The sequence below is a fragment of the Numida meleagris genome, chromosome 2 (assembly GCF_002078875.1).
Source record: "Numida meleagris isolate 19003 breed g44 Domestic line chromosome 2, NumMel1.0, whole genome shotgun sequence".
NCBI classification, from domain to species: Eukaryota; Metazoa; Chordata; class Aves; order Galliformes; family Numididae; genus Numida; species Numida meleagris.
The window spans coordinates 17,362,593-17,384,128 of NC_034410.1; the positions used below are offsets into that span (position 1 = coordinate 17,362,593).

At 36.0% G+C, this 21,536-nt stretch overlaps 1 protein-coding gene across 1 annotated transcript in view; it reads left to right on the top strand.

Moving 5' to 3' along the window:
* DNAJC1 (DnaJ heat shock protein family (Hsp40) member C1) overlaps positions 1-21,536 on the top strand; it is a 93,914-nt gene that overhangs the window by 29,706 nt on the left and 42,672 nt on the right. Inside the window, exons 2-6 of the mRNA XM_021387940.1 lie at positions 2,623-2,724; positions 3,231-3,277; positions 10,313-10,478; positions 11,361-11,458; positions 12,528-12,621. Coding sequence (XP_021243615.1) covers positions 2,623-2,724; positions 3,231-3,277; positions 10,313-10,478; positions 11,361-11,458; positions 12,528-12,621 — 507 coding nt within the window. The remainder of the gene's footprint in view (positions 1-2,622; positions 2,725-3,230; positions 3,278-10,312; positions 10,479-11,360; positions 11,459-12,527; positions 12,622-21,536) is intronic.

Genomic DNA, 21,536 nt, shown 5'->3' on the forward strand with positions numbered 1-21,536 from the left:
ATAAGTGAAAGTCTGTTAGAACAGCTGACTTCAATATGGTAGGTGCTTCTTTATTAGCTTGAAAATAATTATTCTTTGTGTCTTATTTAGGGTCATACAATGCTAGGAAGTTCTATAGGGAGGAGAGGCTTTTTTAAAAATTACTCTGTTTTGCACCTCTAAGACTGTTCAGGACAGCTCCTGATGGATCTGGAACCTCTCCTGAAGATGCTTAATTTTACCCATAGGTAGCACTTGTTACACATTTGGAACTTGATTTTCAAAACACACAACACTTTTCTGCATTATGTTGTAAAGAATCAGCTGGCAGTCTTACTGCCACTTTTGAAATTTATGTGGACCAGTAGTGATTAAATCATTTCCAGCAACATCCCGTATTTAGTCATTTATTGCTATTATTGTCCCCTTTTTGACCTTTTGAGGGCTTAGTTACAATTAGCTGATATGTTAATGAAGATCACTTTCATCGTTTAGCTAAGACTATACCAGTAAACTATTTCCTGATTTTTATTTGCTATAGCAGTGCTGAAATACTGTGTTTTGTATTAGGGACGAGCCCATGTGGTTTATGAGGTGTCTGACTAGGTTGTTAAGATAGGGCAAACAAAACAATCTTTCAGTTATTTCTGGTAAATAAGATGAATAATCTGTTTCTGTAAATCTACAAATACTTGTTCTCAAGATGAAGCAACGTATGTGCTTAAGCAACCTTGCTTTTTCAAAGTTGATTTGGGATCTCTTGCTTTGTTTACACATAAAACAGAAAACGTTTTGTCTCAGTCTTGTACGTGAAAACTTGTGCTGCTCCCATATGAAATCTAAGTTTAAATTGTCCAGATAAAACTGAAAACATTGTAACTTTTTTGCTTGTCTGTTGTTTGAAGTAGTTGGAAGAACACTGCCACTGCTCTTAAAAATACGCTTCAGTCAGGTTTTACACCGTTCATCGAGAGTGTTCCAAAAATAATACCAAGCACATCTAAGTGCGTAGTAGAGAAAGGAGTAAGCTGCAGTCTGTCCCAAACTCACAGTCTGGAGGGACTTAGTTCTTGAGGTTTTCATGGTCTCAATCTCTAATTTTTAAAAGATTTGTTTCTGGTATGTTTTCCTATTTATTTAATGTAATTCTGTTAAGCCTGCATCTCGTGAATTTGTGTTTAGAATATCTATTTCATCACTGTGTCTTCCTTCCCTTTAACCAACAGTTAAAAATAAACCTATCGTGTGGCATCAGTTGGAAACAACTCATCTGCAGTAATCCAGACGGAAGCCAGCTGGTACTTACCCACTCAAATTCAGCTTTTGTGAGCCATAGGAGTAGCTATTGGAAACTATGAAAATGAAAAAATGCAGATGCAGTCTTTTCAGGAGAAATCTTCCCTATGAGTAATCAAACCCCCTCTTTGGACAGAGAAGGGAATATGGAAATTTTGGTCTTAACATGAGGGGATAATACCAATTTCCTCAAAGCATTATTTCATAGCTGATTTTTCTCAAATACTTCACTTTTCCCTACTTTCTCCTTTTCCCCTTCTCCTCTCCCAAATCTTTCTCTAATGTTCACTCCTGGCCCAAAGTGGTGTATGGCATTATTATACCTTTGTGTTATAAAACTGAAATTTTTAAAATGAAAATAATGATTTATAATAAAAAGCCTGACAGGCTAATTACAGTATTGCATTAATTATTATCTTATTTCAGCTCTGTTCCTCTCCCAGCCAATTCAGATCTGTCTTTTTGGTGTTTTTTAATCCCAGTTGACACTGTAATTTTGAGAGAGAGACTATACTGGGAACAATATATGTATAAAGTCAAGAAATTAAAATTGTCAGGAGAATACTTTATTTCTAAAATGTTGCCTTTGGCATGTTTGTAATAGGATGCAAGTAGTTCTGTTTCTATTTGGAGCTTTGTGGATCTTCTGATGAGTATAACATTTATATACCACATATTACAACCCTCAGAATCTTCCTTTTCTGGATATCTTCTTAGCATGGCAGTCATTAATTTAGAAATGTGTGCATTGTGCAGCAAATTTGATGCGTTGTATGGTCTGAATTTTATTTTTTATCCCAAAACGTGTGCCAGTTCATCATCATTGAGATACAGATTGATGTTAGTGCCACAAAACAGCTTCAGGATTGCAATTTGAAGCTCCTTTAGCAAAATACGCTTCTTTACAGGTGGTGAAGCTGAAGTTGAATGCAAATCCCATTGGTGAATTTAATGTAAATGTTAGTAAGGGAAGAGCTTGTAGCAAGTCCCAAGTTTGCGAAATTGAGCATGATAGTTTGCAGAAATGGTGACTTGAAGGGTATATTGGTTGCAATAATTTTCAGTTTCTATTTGAGCTTTCAGGTGCTGCAGTAGGATCACTGGTTAATTTTTAAGCAAGAAAGGATTTGAAAATTTTGACAAATATTGTTGTAATGAATGTCCAGTAATGAAGGAAGTAGAGATGAAAGATGACTTGGACTCGGTGATTGTTCAGCTGGTTGTATGGTTTTGTGGTTAGATTCCTCCAATGTTACTGCCTAATATCCTGCACTTTCTTGACTGTCTTCACTTCCTAAATAAGTTCTGGGAATTGTTTCTGACAGTTTGCTTTGTTTCATTTTGCAGGACGCTTCATCGGCAGATATTCGGAAAGCATATCGGAAGCTTTCACTGATTTTACACCCAGACAAGAACAAAGATGAAAATGCAGAAACACAGTTTAGGCAAGTAAGTGCCATGTGTGGTTATACAAATTTTTGGAAAATAGGATCAGATTTTTATAGAATGATGGCATTTTAGTAAGAACAATGAATCTTTTCTTTTTTTAAATCCTTACAGACCAAAACCATGAGACTCTTGTTATTAGTTCTGCCTTTAAAATATCATGATGACTAAATACGGGCTACTTAAAGAAGATCTTTTGGATGAAATAAATGATACCGAGTTTGTTTGTGCTTGTTTGTTTGTAACTGAGACACAAGTCACTATGAGAGATGAGAGGAGGAAAATGTCCTTTACAGGAGTTGCTTGTTTGTGTCTCTCATGACATCTTGTATATGATTATGTCACGGTTTCTTTTGCATATGGAGTCTAATTCATAGTGCTATAAGGAGAAAAGTGAAAACTACCAAAGAGCTTTTTTTTTTTTGCAAATGTAACACGTGATACTACTATTAATATTACAAACTCTATTCTAAAGCAAACTATTTTTTCTTTTTGTGTTTTTGTTCTAGTTGGTGGCTATCTATGAGATTTTAAAGGATGAAGAAAGAAGGAAGAGGTGAGTTAATCTGCTCAGTTTCCTGAATAAAGTATTCATTTATGACAGTGATAAATTGAAGTCTTGTTTGTCTTAATCATAACTATTTGGATGATTTCTGCATAATTTCAGTTTGTAATTCTTCTGATTGTGGGCTGAAAGGGGAAGCTGATAGGAATTTTTGTGTGATGCACTCGTTATCCTCCTTTAAAAGCAGCAGTGTGAAAGAACTTTAAAAGCTATCTGGTATTTGAAGCAAATAATTGTTTTAACATTTCTCAACTGTATCACTTTTTTTGAGTTGTGTTAATTATCATTGTTAGTTTTGTTAAAGCTGTGGTGGAACATACAGTCCATTGATTCAACTGTCAGTCATAACTCACTGTACCAAAAAAGTTTCTTTGCATGGTATTTGGGGTTATCTCCAGTTTATGCCTTAAGATTTTTTTTCTGCTGCTTATTTTATGGCTTTTCTTTTAAGTGTATTATCTATGATATTTTAAACTTTGATGTGAATACCATTGTATTTTACTGATAATTGGTAATTGTCATCACAGCTTTGAGAATAAGTCCAGCTGTATAAGAAGGGGTTAGGACTAAAAACTGAAAAACTGTACTTTTCTGGAAGACTTTGTTGTTTTGTATTTCTTTTTAGAGGCTGTCCAAATAAGCTAATCACTGTAAGGGAAACAGAGCCATTGAAAAAGTACTTTTCGGTTGGAGTTCTAGTAAAGCATCTTTTGGTTTACAAGTCTAAGCTGGGCTCTGCGAGGCATTTCTTGAAGGATTTTTGGTTTCTTGTCATGACTCCTGGTTTAATAGTACAGATAGTTTTTGATGATCTTTTCTTCAAGTGTCATGAAAATGTACTTTAGAGAAGTGCTTTGGGAAATTCATGTTTTTTTTCATTTCACCTCTCACCAGAGATGGTTCTTGTGAAGTCCTAATCAAGAAAAGGTTAAAATACACAAGTCATTGCTAAATGGTTTCAGACCACTTGAAAATTGAGTTATCCCAAACGTTTTTTTGCTTTTTTGTTTGTAACTTTGGTTACATCTGCTATGTGATACTGCCTTTTTAGAACTTATTTGCAGCCTGAAACTACTGGAAATTACCTTGCAGATGTAATAGTGTCTTTTTTTCATGGAACTATAGTGAAGTAGCTTGTGAAGATTTTTTTTTAAGCCTTGTATACATTATGAAACTTACTAATTTAACCAGCTTGTTTGAGAAAATGTTATTAATTAGTATAGCACAGTAATTGATAATGACAAGTTAAAGCAGAAGTGGATTGCTCTATCTTATATTGATTTAATCAATAACTTCTTTTGTACATAGGCAAGATCTGTTGTATTTTTGTTTGCAGTGTGGATATGTAGTTGATCCAGCTTCTGTCACTGATTAAGTATAAATATAGTTGAATAAAATAGCATTTACCTTCAGATAATTTTCTGGAAATAATATACAGGATAAGCTGGAGAGTTGGGTGGAGTGGAACCTTATGCCTTTCAACAAGACCAACTGCAGAGTGCTACACCTGTGGAGGAATACCAGCATATATCAGTATAGGTTGGGGGCTGACCTGCTGGAGAGGAGCTCTGCAGAGAAGGACCTGGGTGTCCTGGTGGGCAGCAGGTTGGCCATGAGCAGCAGTGTGCCCCTTTGGCCAAGAAGGGTGTGTTAAATAGAGTGTAGCCAGCAGGTCGAGGGATGTGATCCTCTCCCTCTACTCTGCCCTGGTGAGGCCACACCTGGAGTGCTGCATCCAGTTCTGTGCTCCTCAGTTTCAAGAAAGACAGGGAACTTCTGGAGAGAGTCCAGCGGAGGGCAACAAAGATTACTGGGGGTCTGGAGCATCTCCCTTAAGAGAAAAGACTGACCTGGGGCTGTTAAGACTGCAGGAGGGGTTATCAATGCATATAAATAAATACGTAATTGGCAGCAGTCCAATGGGTGGGGCCAGGCTCTTTTCAGTGGTGCACAGTGACAGAACAAGGGGCAGTGGGCATAGGAAAGGCAAACTGGAACATATGAAGTGCTGTACAAACGTGAGGAAAAAGTTCTTTCCTGTGAAGGTGACAGAGCAGGAGCAGGCTGCCCAGAAATGTTGTGGAGTCTGCTTCTCTGGAGATATTCAGAAATTGTCTGTATGCTTTCCTGTGCAACCTGCTGTAGGGAACCTGCTTTAGCAGGAGGTTGGACAAGGTGATCTCCGGAGGTACCTTCAGTTCTGTGATTTAGGAATAATGTGAACTAGATGATCTTAGAGGTCTTTTCCAACCTTGGTGATTCTATAAACAACAGTGTATGGTTTCTTTAAGAAAATATTTGTTCTTCAGCTGTATTACACAGTCTAATGGTAAACTCTCATCAAGCTTGTGAGTGGAGTATTTTCTCCTTTTCCCTGTAAGGAATTGCCGTCCATGTCCTTAAAACAAACCTCAAGTAATTTTGCTAAGTGCTGCCTCTCTCTCATAATGTAAGATAATTCATGTGTTTCTTGCAGCCATATGGCAAAGGAAAGGGGAGAGCGGTTGCTTTGGGGCGTTTTCCTACTTGGCGTGTTATTTGGTTATCTGTTGTGTGAAGTGATGGATGTAGCGGAAGAGGCTCGAAGTTTTCCTTCATACCCACACACAGGGTGCTGCACCCTTTGTCTCAGGGCTTATCAACTCACTTTTATCCTAATTCCAGAGGCAGCTATTTGGGTCTGCTGCAATAAGGCTTTATGCCAGATGTTTTTCCCCCTTGGCAGCGTACTAGTTATTATTTCTAAAGTAACTCAAAGACCTGCTGGGGTGAGATGGAAATTGGTCTTGCAAATTAGTTGGTGGCACATTCTAGCAGTTTAGCTGGGAATCCCTTTGGAACGGGATGTGTAAATGGTTTGGGGCACAGGATTACGCTGCCTTGAGAAGAGTGAGCTGCAGACCCCTTTTGGGGATGTCCGCAGTACCTGCTTGCCTCCGGCTGTTCGTCTCAGAAGCGATGTAACCCTCATCTTGGTGCGTGCACAGAGGGGCAGAAACAGTAAGAACAGGAGTAAAAGGACCTGCCCTGTGCAAGTGAGTGACGAACTCGCTTTGAAACAATAGAACTCTGTCTAATGAAACCCTTCCTCTGTGTCTCTGTGAGTGTCAGAGGCGTTAATTGTTTGTGTGTGCACAGAAGGGATGTTCTGAAAGGCAGATCCGTTGGCCAGCTAAATGTAATCGTTGTTCTAAAACCTTTCTATTTTTGTATTTATCAGTGGATTTTTACTGTATCTGATGACAGAAGCCTTTCTTAAAATATTGTCATTCTTCTATTTAAAAATGTAGCTTATAGAACTTTATAATTGTAATTTAATTTGCTTTTTTTGAGAAAGGTTCGTAGCTGTTTGCGAAGTCTACTAATGCTATTAGTCATACTGTAGAATACAATAATATTGCCATGGTAGTGCTTTTCACTTACACGTTTTAACTGATGCATAATTAAAACATTCTGATGTTCTGACATGAAACATACATGCAGATTGTTTAATGTAGCATTGTTTAACATTTTATGCTTTGTGCACGTTGCAGAGTATATGAATTTCTACAGGAAAGTTTCTTTAGGATATGTAGAAGTAGGTTCATTTCCTGAATTGTATTTTAAGTCATTTATTGGTAAATAAGCTTGATGATATTTTATTACCTTTTGATTATTTTTAATTCATGAAAAAGTTTGCACAGTTCTGTTAGTTGTATTTAGGCAAAAATCTAGATTTTAATTTCATTGTTTGTTGCCATTTTAAGGAGCTTTTTACCTATAAGGCCTATTCTCTGTAACAATGTGGACTTGATTACAGGAAGCATTTGTAAAGGAATCAAGATATGCTTGTTTAGAGTAAGAAAAGTGTTTATCTTTGCCCTCGTTATAGTTATGTGTGTGCATGCACAGGTATAAATTGTTCTGGCTGATGTTGCACTGGATGTGTTTGACAGAATGAGGAGAAAGAGCTCCCCAAACAAAAAACATCAGTGGAGTATTCCTGTAGTTCAGAATAGATCTCATTAATTCAAGCTCATAGTATATGAAATGTATCAGATCTCTGAAATAATTTGAAATGTGAAATGCAGTGGCTGTATTAAAGGGAGGAGTAAATTATAATTATATTAAAATAGATGATACTGTAATTAGCTACTACAGGTAATGGATTTTTCTTGCAATATAATTGATTCCACAAAGAGCTCTCAAATGAAACTTTACAACAGAATGAAATTTTAATATTCGTGCAGTTGGTTGCTTGTAAGACTTAGATTCCTGTACTAACATAGAATCCCGAGTGTTTAAACAGAGATTCAACTTAAGTTATAAATACATATTTATAAATGTAAATATAAAAATATAAAAAATATATAAATACCAGTGCTTTGTGGGTTTTTAGTTTGCTGACCACTACATGTCAGAGATAATGGGTAAGCATGCCCGGTGCAGATGATTTGCTGTGTTCTGTGTGCATAGGCCTGAGAAAAAGTACTGCAGATGTATTTTTTCTTTTCAGTTTGATTTTTCTTGCAGAGAGTAGCAATTAATATACGTCATCAAAAGAAGAATGCTTTGTAATTCAATTATGAATGTAGTTCTACACATGGATTAGCTGACTATCCTCCATAGTTAATATAGATTTCTATAAATCATTTAATGAGAAACCTGCTTTTAATTAAACCGCATCCTAAATTTGGAAAGCGAGGTTTAAAAATTGTGGGAAGCTTCTGAGATCTGAGTAGGATCATTTTCCAGTTGAAAACCTAAATATCGTTGGTATCCTTATTTTTCAAATACAGAGCTTAATTACTATTGAAAGCAGTGATTTATCTTTTAACAGTATATATTCTAAAAAGTGGGTTATAATAGAAGCTATCTTCCCTTAAAATGGCCAGTCGTGTGAGCCATAATGCTCATTGATAGTAAAATCAATAGAGCATTGATTCTGAGACTTAATCCTTGGAGACTGTTGTTCCGAACAGCGGACATAGCCTAGTAAATACAGAGTGCTGTTTAAAGTGTTTAATGCAAGAGACTCTGCTGTCTTAATTTATTTTTTCTTAACAGATAATTTATAATAGAATGCGGTTGGCAAACATTTTTTCCCAGTCCTGTTTTGAGTATTACGATATTGTTACCATTAGCATATATGGACCCTATTTAAATCTGTGGACAAATATTCAGTGCTTCAATTAACATTCCTTATTGTATAAGGAAACAAATGCTTAATAAACCTATAATAGTATTAAAACAATTTGTTTTTTCTTGATTTTGCATATTTATTTCTCTGAAGCTGTCAACAGCAGAACGTATTTTCTGGAGTCTTACCAATCTAATTTTAAAAAGAGGTTTTGTTTCTAAAATGTTTTTTTATTCTAGAATGGAAGTATGAAATGTTTTAGCAAATACATTATTATTTTTAAATGCTAAAACATTACCATATTCTTCAAAAAAATTTTTTTATTTTTGAAACTGCATGCTAAGCAATTTATCTGAGCAGGGAGTTTGTGTTAAGGTATCAGTAATGATCTCTTATTGGGAAAGTAAAAATGTTGTTGTTAAACCAAAATTTATGCTAGTAGATATTAATCTTAGTGTTCTCATGGTTGTCAAGGAAGATACAGTTTTGCCATACAAATTTTACTTATTAAGAACACTGCAGAATCTTGAAGTGCTAAATCTTTTGCGTAGAAGGAGCCTAGAAACGCTTGCCAGCCTGAGCAAATGTTTTATCAGAAGTCAGGTTTTCTGGATGTGTTGAATTAAAGGATATTTTTTTATTTAGAACCACTGCTTCTTTTTCTGCTTAAAAAGATGAATTTGCCGGTGGAAATTTTTTTTAGTACATCTCCAAGGTATCAATTTAATAACTATCAAAGTAGCTAGTGCAGTTGTTGCATTTAAATTGATTTACATGTCAAGACTGGCAGTTTAGCAGCTGCGCTATTATTCCTGGATCGGTCAATTTACTTGAGAAAAACCTACTACTGAGTTCTACTGACCTGCATGACAATATAGGCCCTATTTCTATTCCTGTAATTAGGCCTGCGACTAACTCAGAATATTTTTAATTAAAATATTTTGGTCAATGTGTTGCACCAAATTAGGCCTTTCAGCACAGATTTAATTCTGGAAACAGTGTGATTAGAATGTGTAATGAGTTGCGTTCAGTTTCAGATGAACAGGTTGTGCATCGCGAGCACATTCAGGTTTTGGCGTTTACTGTAGGGGTCCGTGTTGGAAACTTTACTCTGAAAAGGTACCAAATAGAAAAACGGCAGTTTTGAATGGCTGTGCTCGATCCTTAGCAAATCGATCGTGTTGGTGCACCGTAATTAAAAGATGATGCGGGCGTACGGGGATGCCTCAAGAATTTTGTTAGGAGAAAAGCTGACAAGTTGTCATAAAAAGGGTTCCTGCAGAGACGGTAGGGTTAGTAAAATTAAGCAGCACTAGGATAGATTGATTTTGGAGGTGGCTTTTCGAGCAGCAAGCGAAGCGCGGAGCCGAGGTGAACCTAGCCGGGTAGCCCCGTGCTCAGGCCGTGGAGGTGCTTTCCTGCCCGCGCGGCCCGCGGCCCATGGCTGCGGTGCTGCTGCGGAGCGGAACAAAAGCGCGGGCACTTCTCCCCTCCCCCACCACTTGTGCTTTTAATTTGGGAAGAAGGGACGATGGTGGTTGAGGCGTTTCTCCTCGCTCCCTGCCCCTCCTGCCCGCGCTGTTAGCGCTGCTGCGGGGCGGCCGGGCACCTTTCCTGCAGCGCCGTTTCTGCGGTGGCCAAGCGGGGCTGCTGCGGGCCGGCCCGCTTACGTTTGGTTTTGAAAAAAGACCGCGTTTCCGTCTGGGCGTTGTTTGTTCCCAGCTCCACGCCTGGCGCTTGGCTGAACGAGACGCCCCTGTGCAAAAGAAAAAAATTGCAAAATGAGCTTTTGTGCGCGCTTTATTCAAGCAGTCTGTGCATTACCGTTTGTTTTGCTTTATGATGGGATGGTTGGGCTTATTTCGTTTGTAGCTCTCCATGAAAGCCTGTTATATTTGCTACTGTAGGTATGATGATATTCTGATCAATGGACTACCAGATTGGCGACAGCCTGTATTCTACTACAGGCGGGTGAGAAAAATGAGCAATGCTGAGCTGGCATTACTCTTGTTCATTATACTCACAGTGGGTCATTATGCTGTGGTTTGGTCAATCTACCTGGAAAAACAGCTGGTAAGTATTGGTAATAAATCAAACTTGCTTCAATTATTAACACTGAGTTCCCTGCGAAAGTTTGCATATTATAGGGATCCCTACCAATTCCCCTGTTTTGAATTTGAATTTTTTGCATTGTAAAATTACTACGTTTTAAATGGTAGTAAATATAGAATGAGATATTCAGTGTGTCAGAAATAGTAATCTAAAACCCGTTTATCAAGAATTGGTAATAGATAAGAGGGATGGTTCTTTGGTTTATAATCAGCAGAAAGAAGGAGAATAAAGGCTCTTCTGCCATTTATTGATGCAGTCATATGCTTCCGTAGTCATGTCTATGATTTTCCTAAATGTTATTTAAAAACAATCAGGCTTTATTCATTTAGAAGTCATCCTTCCTTGCTTTGCCTTTGTTCTTAGCTAAATGCTTTTTGTTTTGTTTTGGGTTTTTGTTCATGTTGGTAAGCAGCATAAACAAATTTTTGTTGGATTGTTTTTGGTTTTTACATATAAAAGTCTATTGCAAACTAGAAAAAAAACAACTAAGCATAACTTGAAAAATATTCATACATTAGCATCTATTTACTTTTTTATTTTCCACTGCATTATTGAAGTTGATGAATGAGAAAGGAGGCAAGTTGAATGCTTTCTCCTCTTAGAAAACTTTGATTGCTATGGAGATACACATGAGTGACAGAACTGGACTTCATGTGTGTTTAAAGACTGGATGCCATGGCAACAGTTATTGTTAAGATAGATCATTTTACTTAATCATGTAGGACCCCTAGATACATTTGCATAAATGCTACTCTAATGTTTACCCTTCACAGAAGAGTCCCAGTAACATTTGTGGTTTACATGTTAATGATAACCTGTAACTGTAGTTCTTTCTACATCAAGGATGAACTGCTTAGCAGAAAAAAGAGGGAGAAGAAGAAAAAAACAGGAGGCAGAAGTACAGATGAAGCCAAACTTACTGCTCTTGAAAAAAATGAAAGGTGGGAAGAAACTTGTTTTCCGCATTTTAAAACATTTTATCAGCTACTGATTTTGTTTCTTTATTTTCTCCTTGCATTTTTGAAGTATTAGTACAAGAGAAATATCTCTAACATTGATCTCTGATATAAAGTGTGCCGGTGTCAGCGTGTTTGCAGTTCTTAATACCGTAAACAAATATGTGGTATTTATTCAACAGATGAACAGTAAGTGAAATACTAAGGCTCAATTAATGACATCTTGTGTGTAGAAGGGTGCTGTTCCTACAAGTTGTTTTCTTTAGAAGATTTTACTACTTTTTCTGTCTTTGAAGATTTTTGCTTTTGATTAAAATTTCTTCATTTCAATTTATTTAAGCTTTAATTTATCACCATAACAAATCAGGAGTTTTTATGGGTTTTTTAATGCATGTCTGATTTAATGCCTTTGTCTGATTAACTTGAAAACAAGCGTGTTGGTGAAGGCTTATAATGCTATTTTTCAGTTAAGAAACGCATAGGGAAATAGTGACTTTCAGGACACTCCAAAAGATACCACCATTTCTTCTATTGATTCATAGAAAGAAATAAAGGGTTTAAATAGTTCACACAGCAGGGGCATGAACTGGATCAATGCAGGATGGAGATCAGAGACCATTCTGCCTGTCGTCTTTCCTGATGACATCAGTGAGTAATGCTTCAGTGAACTGCAAATGACATTAATTTTTATGTATTGTTTTGTTTATGCTACAGTCTTCATATCTGGTTGTCAGCACTTGTGAACACTTGATTGAGGCTTGAGCTTTTTTTTTTTTTTAACTGAAATGATTGTGTGGCTTACGAATTTATTTTCTTGAAGAAAAGCCCTTTTCAAGATACTAAAATACAGAGATGATTAGAAGTTGGTGGTTGTGTTATGTATTTTGGAAGAAATATTCAGAACATATCTTTTGTATTATGTAGCTAGGCATTTTCTTACGAATTGACGAGTGCTAATCATTTTAAAGGGGAATGGAAGCATTCTGAAATTTTTGGAAGAGGTTTGAAATGGTGTAGTAATAGTGGAAAAACTTACGATTTTGTTTGGCTGTAGAGCACTGGACAAACCACAGTGGCATGACTTACTTCCATGCAAGCTGGGAATATGGTTCTGTCTCACTGTGAAAGCTTTGCCTCAGCTATTCCAGGTAATGTAACTTTAAATTACTAAATTAAATTGTTTCTTGATGGTGTAATGCATAATCATGTGTTGCATTTGTTTATATTAATTTTCTGGCTCAAATTTATACCTTTTATATATATATATGTAATGTTATTATTCAGAGATTAATATCATAAATGTATATAACTGTGAGTATATTAAAAAATTATATTAATCTTAACATGTTAGGGAATTCAGCAGCAGTTCCTGCTGGGCACAAATACAGGAATGGTAGGAGAGGGAAAATATACAGATACCTATATTACAAGTAGCAATGTCTTTTAAGCAATATGTTAAAAAATATATTTTTATCTCAAATAGGCAAACACTTTGTATTTAAATTCGAGAGAACAGTGCGATTACTTCTGACTGATGAGCTTTCTTTTTGAGGCACAGGGTAATGATAGAAATTTATACCTGAAATTAGCAAGGTAAAGTAACAAAGATATGTTTGTAATTTAGATACTTAAGTATGGGAAGGCTGGACACAGGTTTTTTTTAATATGAATACTATTAATTGTATAATTTAGCTGATGTTCAGCAAGTATTAAGTATTGTAAAAAGGTCAGTTATCAAAATAACTTTTAAAATCTCAGATAATCTTGATTTCCCATGATCACATCCATTTGTTTTTAATTTACCGCTGACTGATGAGTATAGAAATTAAGGTGGATTTAATTTGGTTTATGCTATTAATATACTATTAATGCTGAAGCGTAACTAGCATAAATATTCAATTTGAGTACAAACTGGAATTCTTTTATATAATTCTTAACTCCTAATCTGTTAGCCAAAAGTCTTGTGAAACTTGTGCAATAAGGAAAAATCTGGTTTTTCAGCTTCTATTCTTATAGCCTGTAACTTTTCCTACAGACAGATGCAAAAGTTAATATTCCTTCATCTTTTAGATGTTTCATCAGGACTGTGTGGTTATTTTATTAAAACAACCTTTCTTAATCTTTTTGCATGATTTTAAAGTAAAAATAACTGCATAATTAGATCAGCTGTTAAGCTTTGATGTTCATCCTTGATTGAGGTGAGTTAGATAGCAATTAATTTCACCAATTGTTGCTGCTGCTTTTTCAAAACTTACTTTGTAATTGTACTTTTCCTTTTGCTTTAATTGCAAAATACAGTCTTACAAACTATAGTAACAGTCATAAGGATTTTTAAAATAAGATGTCTTATAATGTTTCTACGCTGTCTTTTTGTCTGTTTCATCATCTTGAGATAGTCTGTTAGGAAGTCAGTAGTAGGGGTTTCAGATTTTCTGTTCAAACAGCATTTCCTGTGTCTGCAAGACTGGCCAGAAAAGGTGATGTTTTGAACTTTGTAGACATTTAGCTGATCACTTTTGCTTTGTATTTTAAATCGATTAAATTAATGGTAGTGGAAAATTAGGTGTCCAATAACTCATGGAAAATGGGAGACCAGCAAGCCAGGGATATGGTGGCAGGGAAGCACAATTTAGAGGAATTCAGTGCAGAAAGGTTTTGAAGCAAGGAGGAAGTAAAGAGTCAGGGTTCTAGAGTGAATCGTCCCATACTTAAATAATGCCACTGCTTAATTCCAGGGCTTTTGTTGTTCTTTAACGTGACTTGCCATATATGTAAGTGAAAATGCAGTAAATTACGAGTAAGCTTCAATATTAAGAATATTCAGGATTTCAGATAACTGAGTTATTGTAGTTAATTAGTTAAAAATACTTAGCAGAGTATCACCTCTTCTGAAGAGCCACGATAGCAGTGTCCTCATGTTGGATATGAGAAGAACAGTGCAAAAGAAAATGTTTATGTTCTGCATAGGTCTCAGGTCAGAGAGACTTCTGGGCCCTTGAGTTCTGTTTAAGGTTTTAGCCAAAAAATAGCTGTATTCCTTGGTACAGAGATTCTTTTTTGAATGTAAGTGCCCTTACCTTCAATAATACACTAATGTAGGTTTGAGACTTCAGAGTATTTGAGGCTTTTAGGGTAAGTAGAATTACTAGGGCAGATCAGCTAAAAAATTAGATAGTAACAGATACTGAGTAACTCAATGTTACGTGTGCTAGTTACGCATGCTAATTATTTATTAACAAAGTGTTATGAGGTTGACATAAGGATATGTGCTACAGATTTTAGATCTGTATTGGGTTAATCTAAGTGATTTTTCACTAATTTAAGAGCCAACAAATTATTTTCAGAGTTGGCTTTCATTCATAACTAATGCAATCATAGAATAAGTTCTAAAAATATAATCTGTATTTAAGTATACCATAATTGAGACTGAAAAGGTTGAGCTTTAGCAATGCTTATAATCAGGCAGCTTCTGCCACTGAGTTTCACATCCCTCAAGACTTCCAGTGAAATAGCTGAACTGTTTCCTCAAATGAAGGACACAGAACTACTTGTCTGTGTACACAAGATCTTCCTCAAAGGAAACTTCATTAATTTTTTTTCTATGAGTAAAGAAGTCAATTTAAACTTTTTACCGCTTTTCAAATAGGTTCATTTTACCTAGCATCCCCCCCACCCCCCATTAGTTAGTGTGAATATTCCTCTTACCGCAGCTCTGAGGATTCAGGTTGCTGAGCTTCTGCCCATGCCTGACTCTCATTTATCCAATTGAGTGTCTTTCTCCTACTTCCCCTCCTCCTTCAAAATGTCAGATTTCAGAGGGAGGCACTTAAAATAATTAAGGTAGGCCTTTACTGAAGAAAAATGCTTTGTTTGCATGCCCCTGTGATGGCCTATGCCATTTTATTGTAGTCTGCATTTTATGTCAAGAAACTGGAAGAAAAATGAGTGAGAAGAGGATGAGAGAAACTCAGAAATGATTGTTTTTTTTAACTGTTGACAATTTTATTTTGAGGGAAACTACATAGGTTTTTATATCCCTGCATTTAGTGTAGTTCAATTTCAGGGTGAAAACAACATCTTAAAGCTTATTTCAAGAAGTGAAGGGAAAAGAAAACATAAATGTATCATCAATCAAATATCTGTGATGGGAAAGAAGTATTAAGCGGAGAGTAAATTGCATTGGCTATTACAGATTTTAATTCTTCTAATGAAGACGCAAGAGAAAGATAGAACAAAGAATGCAAGTTATTTCTAGGGTCATGAGAATGACCTGGAAGAAGGCTATTTACTTAAAAACCAAAAACCTCAATAAAAATGCTTGTTGGAACTGAACACTGGTCTCACAAAGAAATAACACAGCTAAATATAGTGTGCGAGAATTTCAGTTCAAATGGTGCATGTAATACAGAATAGACAGTTTTGTTAATTATCTTTTTTTTTTTTTTTTTTTTGGTGATAGAAGAGTCAAGTGAAATGCAGTTTATTCCCAAAATAGCTGATGAGAGGATTTTTCCTTTGGATGTGCAGACATACAACTTACGAAGTGGCATTTCTTAAAAATGTTCTTAGTTATTCTTCACAAAATATTTTGTTCCAAGAACTGAAGATAAGCATATTTGTTTGCATTGCTGACAGTGACGTTTCTTCCAACTTTATGTGGTGAAGCTTAGTTACGACTGTGCTTATTTTTACACCGACTTCAGCTCTAGGATATGGTTCGTATTAGTTGAATTATGTTCCTACTGTTGTTAGGAGAGTAATGAAGCAGGAAGGTTTTTTGTTTGTTTCATACAGAAATTGATGCTTATTAGGAAAATAAACTTCCCTTTTATCTTCTGTCATTAATAAGGTAGGCATATTGCAGACCCTGTTGGTTTGCTGTCAGAAGAGCTTCTGGTGGCTCTCCAGCAATGAGAAGGCAGTTAGTTCATGCTCAATATGTAGCTGCAGTGGGTACAGCCTAGCAAGATTATGAACAAAGCTTTCAGTTATGATTGAAACTTTTGTTTGTAAAGACCTTTGCGTAGTATGAAGTGAATTAAAACAAAAAGACCAGTAATTTATTTTTATGTAGACTACCAGATGGTAATTACTGTAACTGATTTAGTAGCCTGGAATAGATTCAAACTAGTGACCCAGAGGTGTTTAATTTCTTGGCATTTTTTCCTCAGGTTTTCTTTTAATCCGTGATTACATTTCAACACCTGCTTAGAGATGGTTCAGCTCTGGCCTTAAATGGATTGGCAATGTGTCGTTAAACTCAAGAGGCTTTGCCAGCAGGGCATCTCCTTTGGCAAAGTTAGTTTTTAAGCAGGATTTGATTAGGTCAGCAAACATTTATGTGAGTTGGTTTTGTCTTCACATATGACTTTTATATAAAATCAGAATGTGAGATTAAAATAAAATTTATTGAGTTTAGATAAGTCTGCTTTGAAAAATAGATTTTTGAAAGGATTTATTCAAGTGCTGTAGGTTAAATATTTCCATTGTTCCTCGGTTACACAGTTTTTGAGTTGTTGCAGCCTAATGTACAGCACTGATGTTGGTAGAAGTTGTGGGGAGTGAGCAGATGCAGGATGTGTGGCACGAGTGATTGCCCATTTGCTCTGTTTCTTTCTGTTTTGCAGCAGTTGGGAGAACCAAAGTAGGGATGAAGCTCTTGACCCTGAGGTCAATTAGAAGCTTAGATAAAGGTCAGAGGAGAGTGGATGATAAAACAAGTATTCTGGGTGTATGCAAGTGAGCAAAAATAATCTACCTCTAAAAGGGCGCTTACTATCTGATACACTGGAGGAAAAATGTGCTTTGCATAGTGAAAGTTTTAAGTGAACATAAGACACAAAATAAACTTGTCTTTGTGTATTGTGCTGTGGTGGCCAGTTTTGTTCTGCTCCTTCAAATAATCACTTGGTGTGTGTCTGCATATCTCAGCATTTTGGAGGAGTGTGGCTAGAGAGTGCGAGGTGATGCTGGCTCTCAGTGAATTGAACTGTTCTGTTGGGGTATGAGGCTTCACTGGGCATGAATGGGGTTCCCGGGGAGGCCTTGCAGTTCCCCCTTCTGGCTGCCTTTGTTTTCTTGCTGTGGATCTGGAATACCCATCAGATCCTGCATTAGCGCAGCCCGCTGCTGGTCACCTGGTGCATCTGATGCTTGCTTCAACTGCCCACAAGCTACACACAGCTGCAGAGCCTGCCCACACCTGGTACTACTCCAAGGTCAAAGCATAATTTCCCAATTAAATAGAATATTTATTTACTGTTTTGCCTTTGAGTAAACAGGTACAAATGACAAATAAATCTAAATCACAGTGTTCAACTTTTTTTTTTACACTGTTTGTTGCCATAACACTTGATTTTTACAGTATATAAACCCATCAAAAAGTACTTTTCCTGTGGCGTGACGATGGGCATTTTTGTTGCAAAGAAATAGCCAATTGAAAGTTGGATGGTGCCATAATTTTAATATGACTACTTTACCATCAGTAGTTATATACAAATATGCTTTTTTCTGTGACTGTTGTCACTCTTGTAAAAATTGTACCGGAACACTGTGCTCAAAGACAAAGACTAGTCCAAGAACTTCATGCAAATATTAAAGTTGACTTAAGATGAATGTAGAGAAAATAAAGTGTACTGATTTTAAATCTGCTTGCAACAAAGTTTCTAGTTAACTGCAAATTTGAAGAGGGAGGTGCAGTTTTTTTTATGTTAATCCCTCACTCCAGAGAAGTAGAATGTGAAGTTGGTTCTATCACAGAATCTATAATGAAGATTCATATATGGTCAAACAAAGGAGGTTTTTTTCCATTGTTTGCCTTATTTCTGTTAATCTGTGGTCTTTCTGAGGTAGACCAGAAAGCCAGGAAGATTAACTGGAGGAAAGAAAACCGCCACCACCAACCTCCCCTCACCCCCCCAAACAAACAAACAAACAAACCAACAAAACCTCATCACCATCCTTCCCCAAAAGTCAAGAAGAGGCTGGAGCCACTGAGTCTTATTCAAAACTGAAGATTTTAGTTACAGGATTAGAGCAGTTTAAATAAATACTTTAGCCACGTTTGAAAAACAAACAGCCAAACAAAAACCTTAAAAATGCAGCATTGAGAATTTCTTTATTTGTACATAGCTCAGTAATAAGTGCAGCTTTGTCCTGGCAATCTCAAATTTATTAGCAGGGGACTCACATTTAGAGAAATGAGAAAAAAACTGAAATACAATAGAGAAGAGAAAAACTGAAATACAATAATTTTGCAGTATTCTTAGTTCTTATTTGTGATTAAAATATTGAAAATATGTTAATGAATAGTTTATCTGTTAATTTTCCTTTTTCATCTCTTCCTATAGATAGCAGTTGACGTACGATTTGGATATACTAGCTGCACAATTTTGAGACTCTAAAACAGTCAGTTCTCATTCTGTTACTTCTTGGGAAGTGAATATTTGAATCATAGCATAGTAACCCAGTGTTCATTATTCTTTTTGCTTGACTTCGTGCATATTACTGCTTTGATAGTGAAGTAATGTATTTGTGTTCTTTTTTTTTGAACATCTCACTCATCTGCAAATGAGAACAAAATGTTGCAATAAGATGAGTAGTTAAGTTGCAAGCTTTAGTTAGAACAGTTCCAAGCTTTGTGTTTGTATGCACCTTTCCTCTGTCCCTTTCTGCCTTCTGCTTTGATCCTGAAGGATCAAAATGTTGCTTTTCTTACGTTTATTACCTGTTGAACATGAATTATACATCAGATACAAAATTCTGAGGTTGCTCATATTTTGTACTCTTGGGCAAAATGAAAAGGTGCTTTAAAAGGAAATTCATTACTGAGTCTTAGGAAAGGAATGGTAGGTTGGAAGTGTCTGTATCTATATTGCCACTGTTTTTAGGGTAATTGTGTGATTATTTTGGCCCCAAACTCTTTGTATTGAGACAAAATGATTTTTTAAATTTATCACTTCAGAAAAGTAAAGAATCTGAACATAAATCTGTTTTGAAATTCTCTTCCTTCTGAAACTGAATATGTGTGAAAACTGTTCATTTCTTTTCAAAACACGCTTATTCATGTAAAAGCAGAAGTTTTCTCCAGAGAAACTCCTATTTTTCTATGTTCTCCAGTGTTCATTCCATCGTAACTTACCACAGGTAGTATCCATATAGTTTGTGTCTGGCTAAAATATCTATTCAGGTATGTCTTCTAATTTCTCTTCACAACCTGTAGAGCCATTTCCTGTGCTTTGGTGGGAACATTTTGATTTTCAAATCTCCAAAATCCACCTTGGTTCATTTTGTTTTGTTTTGCTTTATACGTATACATTATTATATGTGCTTCAGAATGCTCAGTATCCCTGTGGTGTTTTTTTCTTCTGATTATGGTATCAGATAAAATATATGACTAATAAGATAAAAGACAAATGTTGCATTTGTTACCTGCATATTACATCATTTCAGTGATAATCCATTTTATATCTCTGAAGCAGCAATACTAGTAAATTTCATTTACTTGCTTCTGACTAGTTTTCTTTGTTGTTCAGCTATTGTGTCTCATTTTCATCTGAGCCACATTTCCAATTGTTCTGTGATTGACATGCTGGAGAGATTGACAGTTACCCCCTAGTGCCTGCTGTCTGGAGATCCCACAAGCAATAATGGATCTTACACCAGAATTTAGCATCAAATATTGGCTTTCAGTGTCAAATGGGTTAAATTTAAATGCCGGCTAATTGTAGCCATTTTGAAATCATATCCTTAAACAAAAGCATTTCTTAGATATCCGTATGTGTAAGTCCTGTGTAGGCCACTCATCCAAATGTCTCAAACTTGCAGCAGAAGTTAACCATTACATTTGTGGCTGTTTCTATTTTTTAACAATGCAAATAGTCCAAATCTGGAGAACACGGGGAAAGTTTCCATGTGTGGCAAGTAAACCAAAAGGAGACCCAATACTGATTCTAATTTCATGATTCCATGTTTTAACATTCAAACTGAATGTATTTTAATGCCTCATGTAGTAAATGGTAGTCCTCCTGCATGGTATCTACACATTTTCAGCCCTGGTTCTACTGAAAAACAGCACCTCTTCCCCATCCCCCAAAACAGAGCTGTAAGCATGTGGCCTGCTGTGTGTTGGAAGTGAGAAGTTACGTGAACTTCTAGAATTTCTTAATGTGCTTAGAGTGATCTCCTGCTGCATAATCTTGGCAGAGAAGTATGAATTCTTGTTTCCCAAACCCAAATGTAAACAGAGAGAGAGTAAGAAGAAGTATTTTGCAGAAGAGGAAACGTAATCGTGGAGGGTTGTCTTGTATCAAGGAGATTTCTCTGAAACGTTACAATGCTCTGCTCGGAGTTAGAACAGAATTCTGTCCTCCTTGTTGCCCCACGTCCCCTGTGTGATGTTGAAGAGGTAGATGTATAATGCAGTATAATAAAAAGAGCAGTTGTTGTGTCGTAATATCTTTTTAGTAAGCAGTGTTTCTGTATAACTTCTACCATTAGATGCAGCGCTAATGACTGCTGAACTCAGTTTTAATTTTCAAAATTAGTTAGGATGTCTTAATTTGTTTTTAATGAGAGCAAGTTTTATTCAGATTTATGGGATGGTAGTGGAAATTCAAGAAATATTTACCAAGATTTACAGTACTTTCTACGTTACAATTTAGATCACCTTTTTAATACATAAGGTGGGACTGTGATGTGATAACGAGAATAAATGAATGTTTGACTGTAAAGAAGTAAATTGAGGTTATTCTAACGGTATAATTGATTTTGATGTAATAGAGTAATGTTCTGTGTGACTGGAAACGTTAAATAATTTGCCTGTTTCAGTGTTTGTATTATAGTTTCATTGGTTTTGGATGAATATAGAAATATCTTAAACTAGTAAGCAAGAGTAAGAAAACATTTCATACCTCTTAATTCAGCAATCTGGTTGCTCACATTTAGAAAGCTTTTGACACAAATCTATAATTGCTAATTCATCAGATGTTGGAAATGTATATCTTATTGCAAGATTTGTGACGGGACTTCTAATTTTATGTGTAAATATGCCAAATAGATTTTA